Source organism: Lycium ferocissimum, chromosome 3, assembly GCF_029784015.1.
Source record: "Lycium ferocissimum isolate CSIRO_LF1 chromosome 3, AGI_CSIRO_Lferr_CH_V1, whole genome shotgun sequence".
Lineage (NCBI taxonomy): Eukaryota > Viridiplantae > Streptophyta > Magnoliopsida > Solanales > Solanaceae > Lycium > Lycium ferocissimum.
Window position 1 is genome coordinate 71,119,363 of NC_081344.1, and position 16,111 is coordinate 71,135,473.

At 32.9% G+C, this 16,111-nt stretch overlaps 1 protein-coding gene across 2 annotated transcripts; it reads right to left on the bottom strand.

The window, feature by feature from the left end:
* Positions 1-169: 169 nt before the first annotated feature.
* LOC132050656 (probable polygalacturonase) lies at positions 170-6,354 on the bottom strand. Of its 2 annotated transcripts, none has more exons than XM_059442014.1 (6): positions 6,196-6,354; positions 3,638-3,955; positions 2,622-2,742; positions 2,356-2,530; positions 2,185-2,255; positions 170-1,386 (listed from the first exon to the last, which is right to left on the bottom strand). In XM_059442014.1, the coding sequence occupies exons 1-6, from the start codon at positions 6,223-6,225 to the stop codon at positions 710-712; spliced, it is 1,392 nt and encodes a 463-aa protein (XP_059297997.1). In that variant the 5' UTR covers positions 6,226-6,354; the 3' UTR covers positions 170-709. The 2 variants fall into 2 exon arrangements, with proteins under 2 accessions (XP_059297997.1, XP_059297998.1); XM_059442015.1 differs by having other exon boundaries at positions 3,638-3,951; positions 6,192-6,354.
* Between the last annotated feature and the right edge of the window lie 9,757 nt (positions 6,355-16,111).

The following is a 16,111-nucleotide window of genomic DNA, read 5'->3' on the forward strand; positions in this document are numbered from 1 at the left end:
TGACAGTTATGACTTGTCTCCATTACAAATCTTGCCATAATGTTTTCTAATGTTGACATGACAACATTAAGTTACCTCAAAATTTTTAGAAGTTGCAGTTTGATATCTTGAATACAAGACTTTGTGGACTAGGATTTCTTTTCAATTCAATCAAATGAATAAAAAACACTTAAAAAAAGCTTGTCTCCATTACAAATCTTGCCATAATGCCTTCCTAATGCATACATGACAACATTGAGTCACCTCAACAAGCAGGGTCTGCAAGTAGAGGTAACATGATACAATCTTAAAAAATTGCTGATACCTTCAGCTCAAGACTTTGTGGACTAACAACTCCTTTCAATTCAATCAAATGACCCAAAAAAAAAAAATGGTTATTATTTCAACAATGACAAATCAACTGTAACACCCCTCCTTTGCTGCCTATTTTACAACTGTAAGACAAATGACTAAAAACACGAATGAACAAATAACAGAAATAAAACAACTCATCTGAATTTGCTGCACTATCAAAACTTTTCTTATATGTGAATGAAGAAACTGACGCTGTACACAGGCGACAATCAGCAATCTCAGGCCACTTTGAAATTTTTTATCTCACCAGAGTTTTGATGTCAACTTGCAAAAGCACGAGACTGAAGATCCTGAATTGCATATTATTGGAGAATTGTACACCATTGTATAGGTTCAATAAAATGAATTGTTTCACTCACGAAACCGCAACTTGATTGGAAGGGTGGCGTAAGAGGGCGAAGCAAGTTGAGGTAGTACTAGAAAATGAGCTCTCGAGCTCGGGACATGGTTCAGGAGACACATTTCGAGACGAACCGGATACATCAGAGCATAGCCATGGTGTAGAAGGGTTGGAAGAAATGGAAAAGGTGACATTTGATAGACATATTGAAGTAAATGGAGATTCAGATAATCCAATGAATTTGCCTGCTGTGGAAACATTTGTGCCAACAATGTCCTTAAAAGTGATACCACTAACAACGGGAAGTGCAGAAGAATTGAATTTCTCGTCCGGATGAGAATCACATTGACCGGTGGCCTCAATTCCCACTTGCACATTTTTCATAACCACATCCATAACGATAATATCTTTGATATAACCACCCCTTCCTCTCGCCGTCTTCAGCTCAATCCCAAAAAGGGAATCATGCAAGTCAACATGCTCTACTAGCACATTAGAGATACCGCCAGACATCTCACTACCCAAAGCCACACCAGCACCTGCAAAAGACTGAAGCCTAACCCCTCGGACATGGACATTCGAGGTAGGTTTCCCATAGGAAATCCCGTACTCATCCCAACCGCTTTTGAGAACAACAGCGTCGTGACCCATGCTAATGTTGCTGTTCTCAATGCACACATGCTCCGAAGAATCTGAAAATGCATACAGTCAAACTTCTTTATAACAGCATCGTTTGTTCCAAAAAAAATTTGGCTGCTATAGTGAATGTTGTTATAAAGAACATATAATATAACATAACAGGAAAGATCGGTTCCATGTGGAAAACATGGTGAAATGTTGTTATACAGAATGACTGTTATAGAGAGGTCCTACAGTATCAGGTCTCACATTACTTGGAACAAAAGCTGCAAGTACCTCTAAATTTCTAAAACACAACAACAAATGTTTCTGTAATATCTGGTTTAATTATTCTCATCCATCAGCTCAAAGTAAAAATCAGAGTTAAGGCCCATGTCCGTACCTCCATATTTAGATTAATTGCGATATATAAATAATCACATTAATTTATTAAAAACCTGTTTTAATTGTGCTACAGAAAGGTGTTATTGTTAGATGAACCAAGCAGTATCAGGAAACTATCCAGTTTTTTTTTCTTTATGAGTGTCAAGAAAACTACTGAGTTTTGGCGGAAAATTGTGTTAGAAAATCAATTTGAGGTTTTTGGACAGTCAAAAGTGCTGACTGCTGGATATACAAACCTATTTATAACGATATCTTTTGTCCCAATATATTTGAAGTTTATATCGAAAGGGACATATAATATAATAACATAACATGAAAATCACTTCCAAAGAAAACTTGACGTTACAGTGAAATGTCGTTGTACAGAATGGTTGTTATAAAGAAGTCTGGCTGTACCACTTAAAGCAGGTCTCAGATGCTCAAACATTGTATACAAAGGTAAGAGAAATGATTTTAATTAAACCAACCTGGGACTACCCCATAGGTATATGGGGAGTTAGCTGGAGAATGAACTGTTATATTCTGAACCACAACATTACTGCAAAATATGAAAATTTCTAATAAATTAGAAAAGTCCAGATCTTATCACAAGAGAACCTTATATTGGAAAGCTTTTCTCACAGAGATAATCAACTTACCTGCAATATACCGGGCGAATATTCCAGGCCGGAGCATTCAGGAAAGTCAAGTTTGAAACGACAACATCTTTGGAGCGAACAAATTCTACTAGGTGTGGTCGAGTATAATTTAAAGAATGGGCACTGAATTGCTCCCACCATACAGAACCCTGGCCGTCAAGCGTTCCATTATTACCTGCACAAGCAATAGGCGTAAGTTGGCTGCATGCATGGCCAAAAACGGAAACATCAAATATAGTAGATTAATGCAACGAAGGAATTCCTGCCTGTTATCACAACATCAGTTAAATTATTTCCAGAAATCAAGCTGCGATATCTTCCATCTGGTGCCTCAATACCTCGTCCATAGGAAGGTAAGGCTTCAACTATATCCCAATGAGCATAATCCTGCATTGGAAGAACGTACTTATAAAATATATGTGTATATATCCAATGCATATGTAAATAGATTGAGAATCTGAAGTTAGTCCCCACCATCACAATGCATTTACAAACATTATAATTTGATTATTACGAGGTTAGGATAAAATATTACTCCTTCCGTCCCAATTTATGTGAAGGTGTTTGACCGAGCACGGAGTTTAAGAATGAAAGAAAGACTTTTGAAACTTGTGGCCTAAAATAAGTCAAAGGTATTTGTGTGGCTAGAAATCATCTCACCGTAAAATGGAAATTTCCAAGTTAAAATGTTACAAAATATAGAAAGGTGTCATTCTTTTTTAGACTGACTAAAAAGGAAAGAGTGCCACATAAACCGTGACATTAATTATATGCAGACAGACCACTTGTGATCTACCCTTCCACGGCTGAACATGTATCATCTTCCCTTTTGGAATTGCCATGAATGTAGCAAGAGTTGAATGTATTTATAAACAGCTAAAACACAGCACCTCGTCACCAAGTGCTACAAGTTCTTGAGCTAATCATTTCTTTTCCAATAATTAATGCTTAGGCTATTGTAAATACAGTAGCAGCCTTTTTTAAAAAAATTGTGGAGTCCGGGCCAGTTTGCGCGCACCTCTACTAACTCAACGGGATATCTGCTACCTCCCACCAGCAACAGGTACCAGGTAACTCTGTCCACCAAGGCTTAGATAAATGGGAAGAAATCATCTAATGTTTTTGCCTCCGCTGGGATTTGAACTTGAGACCTCATGATTCTCCTCCCATTTCATTGACTACTAGGCCATACCCTTGGGTGCTATAGTAGCAGCCTTTCTATCTCCAATAACACAAAAAAATCTAAATAAGCAGGAACTTCAGAACAAGTCAAGGCGCTAACCTGTGATCCCAAAATAACGGCTTCTTTTTCGAGGAAGAGAGTAAGGTGACTGGTAAGCTTTATGCTTCCAGTCAGCCACTTGCCAGCTGGAACATAGAGCTGGGCCCCACCTTTGTCAGCGAAGGACTTAAGATAGAAAATGGCATTCTGGAAGGCCACAGTATTTAGAGTCTCTCCATCACCCACAGCACCAAAGTCCAACACTGATGCACTGTGAGGTCTGGGTTTCAGAGGCTTGTTGAAATTGCATTGTCCGTCAAATTGAGCTTCAGTATGTTCTATACTGTGACTTAATCCCAATAACAAAACTAGCACTGCCTGTAAAAGATAAAAGCAAAAAGGAAATGGTAAATCTCTCAGTAAAGGTGGCAAAATTAGCCCATGAAAACATGATCCGCCCAAGTTTGGGCTGGTCATTGACCCGCCCATTTCTTAGCTCAGCCCATCATTATGATGTTGTTTTTGTTGGATGCAGATGCTTAAGGAAAACAAAGATCTAAAATAAGTTAAACCGAAGATCTAAAATAAGTTAAACCACAGCATTGCACACTTAATCCAAAATTATAGTTAAAACAGTACTTTGTCTACATTCTATAACGAGTAGGTTTGGAAAGCCCCCAGTAAAATATAAAAAGAGCTCCTATAAATGAAGATGACATTAAGGATTTAGAGAAAACCAGTAGAAAGACCTCAACTAGATAACTTTTCTTTTTTCATTTTCAGAAAAAAGAAAACTTGACTGATAGCAAGTAACTAAGCTATGTCAACTCCTCAAGAATGTAAGTCCAAAAAAGGGAGTAGAAATGAAAGAGATAATTATGAGAACTGAGAAAAAAAAAATGTACAAATCAGGTGTATGTACATAAATTCACAAGCTTTAAGTAATTCAAAACACTGAAGTAACCAATAGTGTACCAGTTGCATCTTCATATTAGATCCCTCTATCAACATTCATGAGGTAAAAAGCAAAAATATAGACTTTCCACTTATAAAACAAGTTTATTCTCTTGAAAAAAGACAATGTGGACCAAATCATAGAAACCCTGTATCCAGATCGAGTAAATCTCTAAAAAAATTGTCATAAGAACCAATTTAGGACACCAAAATAAGCATCTTTCAGAAGAAAGAGAGAACTCTAATGAAGGACAGTACAAAAAGCAGCTCCAAGATTCAATTTTGAGCACAAATTTAGCAATAAAATTAAATACTTAATACTATAATCACGTCAAAAAGTCGATTAGGTACACAAATAAAGATAAATACTCATTTTCCTGTAAATATCAGATGCTGCACATGTAAATTAAAATTGAAAATAGTAACTTACAAAACAAGATCATTCGAAATGGGCAAAAATGCAAAAGCTTGGAAATCCTAAAATCTAAAAATATAGACTTCCCACTTACAAAACAAGTTCATTCTAGGGGAAAAATGGACAAAAATGCAAAATCATGAATTGCAAACAAAATCCTAAAATCTAAAAATATAGACTTTCCACTTACAAAAAAAGTTTATTTTCTTGTAAAAAGACAATGTGGACCAAATCATAGTAACCCATTTTCAAGATCTCTAAAAAAATTGTAAAAACAAATTTAGGACACCCAAATCAGCATATTTCAACATTCAGTACAAAAAACAGCTCCAAGATTCAATTTTTAGTACAAATTTAGCAATAAAATTGAATACCCAGTACTAAATCACATCAAAAAAGTTGATTAGCAACACTATATAAAGATGAATAGATGAATATTCATTTTCTTGGAAATAGCAGATGCTGCTAATGTACTTAAAATTGAGAATTGTAACTTGTAAGAATCCTTTAAAAAAATTAAAAATATAGACTTTCCACTTACAAAACAAGTTTATTCTCTTGAAAAAGACAATGTGGACCAAATCATAGTAACCCATTTTCAAGATCTCTAAAAAAATTGTAAAAACAAATTTAGGACACCCAAATAAGCATATTTTAACATTCAGTACAAAAAGCAGCTCCAAGACTCAATTTTTAGTACAAATTTAGCAATAAAATTAAATACCCATTACTCAAATCACATCACAAAAGTAGATTAGCAACACCAAATAAAGATGACTAGATGAATATTCATTTTCTTGGAAATAGCAGATGCTACTAATGTACTTAAAATTGAGAATTGTAACTTGTAAGAATCCTCAAAAAAAATTAAAAATATAGACTTTCCACTTTTAACACAAGTTTATTCTCTTGAAAAAGACAATGTGGACCAAATCACAGTAACTCAGTTTCAAGATCTCTAAAAAAAATTGTAAAAAACAACCAATTTAGGACACCCCTATAAGCTTATTTCAGTAAGAACAGTACCAAAAACAGCTCCAAGACTCAATTTTTAGTACAAATTTAGCAATAAAATTGAATACCAAGTACTCAAATCACATCACAAAAGTAGATTAGCAACACCAAATAAAGATAAATAGATGAATATTAATTTTCTTGGAAATAATAGATGCTGCTATTGTAATTAAAATTGATAATTGTAATAGCTTGTAATAATCCTATAAAAATTAAAAATAAAAAACGTACTTACTAGACCCTTCATGAATTTGTTATCTGTCATTTAGAAATGTAGATTAGTCTCTTCTTCTCAGCTTTTACACTGTAGAGTGAAGAGAGAGAGAGGTGAGGAGAAGAAGGTGTAATTGAATAAATGCTAATGATTAGGGTCAAAGAAAGAGTGAATAAAAAATACTCTATGCTCCCTTTAAAAATAAAATGCATTTAATAATTTTGAACATAAATCAGCGTAAACTAATAAGAGCATATTAAGAGCCCGTTTGGATTGGCTTATAAGTAACTTATAAGTTGTTTTCGACTTTTTTTGAGTGTTTGGTTTGTGTAAGAAAGTCATTTTGTCTTAAAATAAGCTCAAAAAAATAATTAGGCACCATTTGACTTACCATTTATAAAAGCGAGTTATAAATTTAAAACGACCAAAAAAATAAGTTAGACTACCCCAACTTATTTTTTTTAGCTTATAAAGCCGCAAACAATATTTATAAGCCCATCCAAACGAGGCTCTAAATCACTATTTTTTTTCTTTCTAATTGAAATGCTAACGCACCCGTGGTGGGTGTGCATATATCCTCCACAACCTCCCTTCTCAGGTCATGTCCTCAATAGTTCTTATTTTGTCGTATCGTGTCGTGTCCCGATCACCTTTCCTCAATACTTCTTTGGCCTAACTCTACCTCTTCTGAAATTATCCATAGCCAACCTCTCACGTCTCACATCTCCACACTGAAGCATCTGCGCATCTCCTCTTCACGTACTAAATCAATAAGCGAATAATATACATTATTGATGTAAAAGACTTATATTATTTAATTACGGTTAATATTTCTTTCTGTTCCATTTTATTTGACATTATTTTTTAATTAGTCTGCTTCAAACTTAATAAGAAGTTCTTATAGTCACACAATATCATACTATCATATTTAAATGCAGCAAAGAACATAACCAAGACTCATACCACTTCGCGGAACCCACTCGTATTCAGAAAAGAATATGCACCACAAGAGTGCAGCAAGTGTAGTATGAGTACATAAAGCACGTGTACTAAGTATATTTCATAGACCGACAACTAAAGAAGCTGTGACGAAGTATGAGGAAAAGTCTCTTTAACCTTACCAGTTATGTTAACTTCAAACCGAACCATTTACCAGGTAAAGAATGTAATAGTACCAAGTAAGCCGCTTACTCAGAAAATCAGAGAATCAAATAAACAGTTAACCGGGTAATCAGATAAGAAGTGATTAAAGAAATGCAATGCAATATGCTCTCGTAGACGCACAGAGCTCCGCTTCGCGTACAGGAGATGCGACCCATGAGGGACCGCTAAATCCATATACTACTCTGAATAAAAGATCTCCCAGATCACATTGGGAAACTGATCTTAAGAGGCCAAAATATCATGCAATTGACCTTATGAGGCCAAAATATCCATCAACCGATCATTTAGGCATAGTAACCATCACTTACCTTGAAATCCTGTTCTCTCGGATCATATAGAGCCACATCAATGCACATGCATGATACAACATATAAAAGAGTGAATATCTCAGTATTCGGACTTAATAGCCAATAAGTTCAAGTAAGTTCATCAGTAATCCACACATAATAGCCAACAAGTTCAAGTAAGTTCATCAACATGTTTATCACAATTGTACAAGATTTCTTAGAGTACCCAATACAATTAAATAGTCAAGTATAAAAAAGTAGTATAGAAAAGCTAATGCCCATATGCTTTGGCATTCTGGGTCAGGACCCATAACTACACAGTGCACTGTCACTCATATCATGGCACCGGTACTCGTACCAATGCTCGTCATATCATGGATACGAGACCCCCTATTACGCCCTTATCCCTTATTGATAAGCTTATTTTTATTATCTTTGTTGAAAACGTCCTTTAAACGAAGTCTAGAAGTCTTAACATACCTCAAAGTTGAACAAATGAATCAAGAAAATCGCCTTTCCTATCAGGAGTACCTCTGAACGCTCCAAAACTATCAAATACATAATCTACATGAGTGTGTGACACCCATATTGCTGTGGTGCTAACACGGGTCCAAAAAAGTCACCCCAAAAGTCAATCTGGAGTTCCGAAGGTCAAAAATTTAATTTTGTCACAAAATCAGGTTACCCATAGGTCCTAAATCTGAAGAAAAAAAAAATCATCCAATTTCTTCCACGAATCGATACTCAAATCAAGGATTTACCATTTCTCAACTTTGGGGCTCAGAACACGGATAAAAATGATAACTAAAGAAAATAATCATCAAGAAACACAAAAATAAAGGTTAAATACTTACCCCCTTTCCAAAATGAGAAGAATGCCGCGAAAATCACCCAATTCCGAGCTCTAGAACTCCAAATATGCTAAAAAAAAAAAAAACGATATGCCCATTCGAAACACCATTCGAACAATTTTCTTTTCGCTATTGCGGACACCTATCACGATCGCAAAGTAAACTTCACATTAAAATTTTTAAATGTGTGTCGAGTGACAGGTTGGTGAGTATTGGACAGTGAAAAAAATAAATTTAAGTAGGATTTAATTTGTAATATATTTGACAATAGCATAAAAGTTATACTAAATATGGTTTCTGCATAATTGGAAAAAATAAAATGTATTTCCATGAAGCACTGCAACGGCTATAATCGTACATTTATCACCATTTAATATTCAATATATATTTGTATTATTAAAAGTTAACAGTTAAATGGATTGTTTTTTACGCATATTCAAATATTGTCGAATTAATATTTCAAAATTCTTAGCCACTATAGTTAATTAAATTTTTTACATCTTTTATTTAAAATGCTCGCTTGTTTCAATCTTTAATTTTGTACATCTATAATTATTTTTAAAGAGATTGTATTATTATTATTTTTAACTTTTTTGATGACTAAAATTAGTAAGCAATATGTTGTTACTCTATCATCACTTTTTTATAAAATTAGCAAGCAATCACATTTGTTGTTACTCTATGATAATTTTTATGGAGATTACTTAAAAATTTCAACTGAATTATTCTCCTAAACCCAAAGTTGACTCGAAAAAAATTGGTCAGCATAAAATCGGAGCCATAAACTCCACATATTTCAATCTAACTTGGTATCTAGTCTGTCCTCATTTAATTTCATGTCAAAATTGCCAATGGTGACAAATAAGAATCCTCTAATTCAAACTATTCAAAAATTTACAGAATCTAAATTCTCCCTATAAATAGGAGCCAATCTTAGGCAAAGGAACACACCACAACAACAAAGCCATTTGATCCCATATCCGAACAAACACATTTCTCCTTCTTTTCCTCCTCTTTAGGCATGATTGGAAAGAAAATGAAGCTTGCTTTGATAGAAAGTATCACTCAGAGGAAAGCCTCATACAAAAAAGACAGAAAGAGTTCTTGAAAAATGTTCAAGAACTCAGCACCCTTTGTGATGTTGATATTGCAACCGTCGTTTATAGTGCTTGCGACAATGAACCTGAGGTGTTTCCAAATCTTGGTGTTGTTATCAATACCTTTACAAAGTTCGAGGGCCGCCGGAGTTAAAAAGCGATAAAAAATACAACACTAGAAGCATTTACGAAAAGGATTAATGCGAGCTTGGAGGAACAACGCTACCGGAAGGTAAGGAAGGAGCATAGAGTGAAGGAGTTAACAATCAAGATGCATGAAGTACAATAACTCCTTCACCCTATTCTCCTTCCTTACCTTCCGCAGTTCTTCCTCCAACTTCTTATCCTCTGCTTGGTAAACTCTTCTAGTGTCACCATATTTTTTTATTGCTCCAACTCCGAAGCACGCTAAACTTTCTAAAAGTATTGGTAACAACACCATGATTTGGAAACACCTCTAATTCATTGTGGTAAGCTCTATAAACGACGATAGCAAATTTTTACATCACAAAGGGTGCTTGGTGCTTGAGCTTTTTTCAAGAACTCTTTCTGTCTTTTCTTGTATGAGACTTTCCTCTCATTGATACTTTCAATCAAGGCTTAAGTAATCGATGACCCTTAAAGTTGTCCACATAATTCACTTAGACACCTCAACCCAGACTTGTACCTATTGAAGTGTCCGTCTATCGTTTGTTTTTTTCCTCAAAGCGCGTTGTTTCATTCACGTATTAAATCTATGATCAATCTTTGTTTTATGTTTACTAGATACTCTGATACTTATTTTTGCCTTTATTACTGTTGTTGCTAGTGTGGTTTCCAAAAAGGCCGTAGTCCCTCTATATGTACCTTATTGTAACTTGGAATAGAGGAAGTAGTTCAACATGACTCTTTTACAATTTAAATAGAAGAAAATGTCTCTATAAAGATCTCTTGTACTTTCTTTTCAGATATCTTACATGTAAAAATAAAGATCTTTTAAAAGGTTTGACATTAACTTTTGAAGATGTAATGGCCACATAATCAATTGACCTAATCAAATGACTCTTCTCTCCAGTTTCTTATACTTTCTACTCTGCCATGATGGAGTCACGGATAGAGAAAACCAAAAAATTTTGGTAAAATCACAAAGCTTAATGCAGCACGTCAACTCGTTATATCAAACAAAGTAAAATAAAGGAAATATGAATATTTACTTCGAGTTATTACTAATAATAGTAATTAATCGTGATTTGGCATGAATTCGACTCCGTAAAAAGAATACGAGTTGTGGCATGTAATTTTCCTTTAACACGTTCAATTGTTGTGATGATATTCACTAATTAATCGTGATTACGCAGACAGTTTACAAGTTAAATTAATAGTACTCACTAATAGGCATGACTTAAAGTCATAATACTCACTAATTAATCGTGATTATCGGTCATCCTCTCCTTGCTAGTTGCTGCACAACAGTCAACAGTAGCGTGATTTGGTTTGTCAAACTTTTTTTCTTTTGCTTTTTTTTTTTTTTTTTTTTTTTTTTAAATTTAAAAATAGAAGAGAATTGATTTAAATTAAAAGAATTTATGATACCATATCGTTTAATTTCTATATTAATCTCACTGATGATATTTGGAGATGCTAGGCTGGCATAATTGAGCTGCCAGATCATATGCTTACACATATGTGGATCCACAAGGTGGGGAAAAGTGGGTCCATTTAATTTTTTCCTTTTATTTCAGAGTCACCAAATGATTCCTAGTTCACTGATACCGGTAGTACATATTTCTTCCATTTTATTTTGTGCGTGACTCATACATAATCTAAGAAATAATAAAAGACTTGGGTATCTATGACAACAAGTAATTAAATAACCTTTTTGTAAAAAAAATATATTTAAGTTTACCTAAGTATTATATAAAATGTCTTTTATTTCCTCCTAATCGTTTTATGTGATAATTTTTTAAAATTGAGTGATATTTTTGTTATAAAAGATAATTAGTGACTTTTATAAAAAAAATTAAAAACTTGAATGATTATTTGGTTATAAAAAAAATTGTATTTTTTATAAAATGAAATTAAAAAGTTGAGATGATTCGGGCATGTGAAGAGGAGAGCCACGGATGCCCCAGTTCGGAGGTCTGAGAGGTTGACTTTGGATGGTTTCAGGAGAGGTAGAGGTAGAAGTAGGCCGGAAACGTATTGGAGAGAGTTGATTAGGCAAGATATGACGCAGGTTCAGCTTACCTAGGACATGACCGTATATAGAAGGTTGTGGAGGACACGCATTAGGGTAGAAGACTAGTTGGTAGTTGAATGTTGCCCCGCGATTCTAGTTGGTGGTTGAGTGTTGCCCCGCGATTCCCTAGTAGTTGTAGTACTACACTTCAGTTTCGGTTATTATCTGCTGCTCCCCGTACTTTGATTTTCATAGTATTTTGTTGTAGCTACTATTAGTTTTTTTCGGAAATGCTTTGACATGCTTCATATAGTAGTTTGCCATGGTTTTTTCATTGTCGTTACTTCATTTTCAAGCTGCTTTCATTTGCTTTTACTTTAGCCGAGGATCTATCGGAAATAACCTTTCTACCTCCAAAGCTAAGGGTAAAGTCTGCGTACATTCCACCCACCCCAAACTCCACTTGTAGAATTACACTTGATATGTTGTTTCTTTTGTTGTAAAATGATATTAAAATGGGCAAAAAACATATATATGTACATACTAAGAGGTTATATTTATGGAATATAACGATACTTTTCACTTATTAAACATATCAATAGATTTGTTACAAAATCTATACAAATCAGGTAAATTAAAAAGAATTAAATAAAACACATTAAATAAGGTAAGGAGATTGCTTTCATTATTTTATCCAATTTTCTCTCTCCAATCAAAATTAAAATATATTGTTACCTGATTTTCTCCATGCTCCCTTATTTCATCCACTTTTATCTCCCCATTCAAAATTACGAGATATTGCTTTCCAATTTTCTTCAACTTTTTATTCAAAAAGTCAATACTAATAAATAGTTTTATATACATCGTAAAACATATATGTATAATTTTTATATGCAATATGTATACGTATAAATTTGTTATAATTTTTGTATATGAAATATGTATTAAAATTATGTGTATTTTGATTATGATAAAGTGCATATAAATTGTATAAAATTTAATCAAAGTATGTATAAAGTTTGAGAAAATATGTATAATAAATTTGTGATTGATATAAAATCCCGATTCCATACAAAGTTCATAATAGAAAAATAAATTTGTGTAAATTTTTGTATGCAATATGTATAGATTCGTTATAATTTTTATGTATGAAATATGTATAAAAGTTGTATGTATATTTTGATTATGATAAAGTACATATAAATTGTATAAAATCTAATCAAAGTATGTATAGATTATGAGAAAGTATATATGTATATTAAGTTTTTGATTGATACAAACCACATTCCATACCCGTATAATTTTCAACATTTTTAGATTAATTTATATCACATTTTTAGATTAATTTATATCGAATTTATTCGCATTCCATTCACACTATGCCACATATATCTAAAAAATGATAGTATATAGCAGATTCCATACACATTTCATACATAACTAGTTTTCAACATTTATACAGATTTCAAACACACAATGATCGCACATATACAAATGATACAAATCAATTTTTATATACAATTAATACACATGTCATTAATAAAAATATTTTGTAATATTGGTTTAAAATTTATATTATGAGAGAAGATGAATTTTAAGTCTAGAAATGGTATCTATCATAGAGGGAGAAGAAGAGAAGAATCTTTTAAAAAAAATATAAGCTTGATTAGCAGAACATCCTATAATTAAGCCCACATTTAAAATCGATTCTTTTCCTTAAAAACGCCCAAAAATCGTATCTCATTAAATTCAAATCTGATATTCTATTTGATATACTTTGTAATTTTATTGGTATGTTTTGTAAATAAAAAAAATATCTTTATATTTTGTAATATAGAATCTTAAATAGTATTATTAAGTCATTCTCCCTATTAAAATAGAATCTAATCCAGATTGATTTAAAATGAACATCGTATGGACTTGTGGCCTATAGGTTGTAGGGTATCCAATTATGGACTGCACACTTGTATTGCTCCCAATGGAAAACGGATCCAACATTGAGGCTTACCTACCACATTATTTAATTTCTCTACCAATCCAAGTATCTTGTCTGGTCCTTTTTTTTCCCTTCTATCCTACTAGTGGGATGTAGCACGGGCCCAATGTCTTTGTCTGTACATTCTATTATATATTATAATGGATCGTTTAATATGTAAAAACTTTATAAATAAAATAGCATAGAGATTTTTTTTAAGTAAAAGAACTGTTTCAAACATAAGAAATTGTCATTATTTGTCTTTACAAACCGGAACACTTTATTTATAATTATGTACACAAATTATTGAAACAAATTTCAGATTTATTAATCTAGCTAGCAATTCATTTTTTTGTATCTACTGATACTAAAAGTGATTTGCTTTTCCCCCAAAATATTAGAAGTGATGCAAATTTGAGTTGTTTTACATTGGATAGCACATTTTTACTCAATTAATATTTTAAACTATTTTAATTATTGTACTCAATTTAGATACAATTACTTTATCAATATGGTGTTTAAAATATTCAGAACTCTATCCTCGGCCATCTTGTTGTAACATGCTCCTCGGCCGAATAAAATTGGCAGTTTACTGTTACATATGTGGAATGAAAGAGATTTTTATCCTCAATAAAAATATATCGATTTTGTGTTATGAAAATTGAGGAATTATTAATAGGAAGCGCATTTGAATTAGTCAGATCAATAATTTTTTTGATACAAGTAGTTAAAAATCAAAAGAGAAAAGATTAGTAATTTCGATGTGGTTATTCTTTTACCTATCCCCACATGATTTCTAACTCGATAGTATTTACAACAACAACAACAGACCTAGTAGAATCCTACAAGTGCGGTTTGAGGAGGGTAGAGCATACGCAAACCTTATCCCTACTTTGAAAGGTAGAGAGGCTATTGTTTCACTAATCGCCTCAAGAAAGAATAATAAATCAAGTCAAATAGGAAAAAGAAAACAAAAGAACTACAACAAAACAGTATACTAAGCGAAGAACAAGAAACAATAAATAATAACAGAAATTGAAGAACAAGAAACTACCGGAGATATACTATGACTACTAGTAAGGAATGATAAGCGAGACAACACTCTACTACCTACTAACTATCTACTCTAATCTGTGTCCTTCACAACCTCATATCTAAGGTCATGTCCTCGGTAATATCGCGTCAATCGTCATGTCACAACCTCATATCTAAGCGACGAAGCCATATCTCTCACACTTCTGCACTGAGGCATCGGCGTATTTATTTATTTATTTATTTATTCAAGCTTACCAAATATTCAAACTCTATGATTAGACAATCAAGGGGTCGTCCGTCTAATTACCTCTCTCCAATATTTCTTATAAAATTATACCACAATCTTACCTCTTTCCCATTTGCCCATCCATAACCAACCTCTCAAACTTCTAAAAGATGGTATAAAATAATCCGCGTGGGATAAGAAGGTATGTTCGGGATATCCTCAAAGACTAATTTTTGCACCATGTTTGGTACAAGTATAAATTTATCGGCGTATTTATTTACTTATTTATTGGTACAAAAATTAACAAGAATACACATATTTATTTATTCACACTTACCGAATATTCAAACTCTATGATTAGACAATCATTTAGCTTATTTGTATAATCATCTTGTATTTGATATTCATTGGTTTGCTTAATTCTAATTAACGTTGCGTACTACCCATTAAGGAGATATGTTTTTTACCGAAGAGGTTCATTCATCTCATCATATACCTCTGCCGCGATGATAACAACCACTGTGTCTTTTTTCTTTTTACCCCTTATTTCGATCCATATAGCCAGCAAATGTGCGCCATCTTTTGCCTTATTTAACTTGTCCTTTTAGGAAGAAACAAAACCAAGAATTCAATGGATGAAAAACTACAAGTCAGAATTACTTATTTAATAAATTTTGAATCCATCAATCTTTTGGAACATGTAGTATTAAAAAAAAAAAAAAAAAAAGTCTGACACGTTAGTATTTGAAAGGTGTGTTTATAAAATGGTGCTTTTTGACAATTCGGATTGGGTTCGTTAAAATTTGCTCCACTTTTCTCTCCAACTTCTAGAAAAGTATTACAACTTCATGTTCTCTACTTTGTGTTCTTGTTTGAACTGATTTTGTGGTTTAGACCGTGGAATTATATAGATTTTCATAATATATACCAAAAAAATTCATTAGTCGATTAGTCGAAGGCCACGTATCATATCTGGTATTATAAAATTAGCGTTAATAAAAAATGATATGAATGAGTCATTTTAGAACGGGCGATTTTAATAACGATAAATGAGCCAAAATTATTGATGAAGTAAAGATAAATGAGCCACTTCCGATAGTTCGATAAATGAGCCAAACTATTGATATTTGAGCTTTTTTCACAT

What these genes read in the sequence shown, in the direction of transcription:
- LOC132050656 (XM_059442014.1), bottom strand. Translation starts at nt 6,225, where the DNA reads ATGACAGATAACAAATTCATGAAGGGTCTA. An exon ending in ACAAATTCATGAAGGGTCTA is followed by an intron (nt 3,956 to 6,195) that starts GTAAGTACGTTT and finishes TATCTTTTACAG; the next exon opens with GCAGTGCTAGTTTTGTTATT. An exon ending in ATTCGCCCGGTATATTGCAG is followed by an intron (nt 2,256 to 2,355) that starts GTAAGTTGATTA and finishes CATATTTTGCAG; the next exon opens with TAATGTTGTGGTTCAGAATA.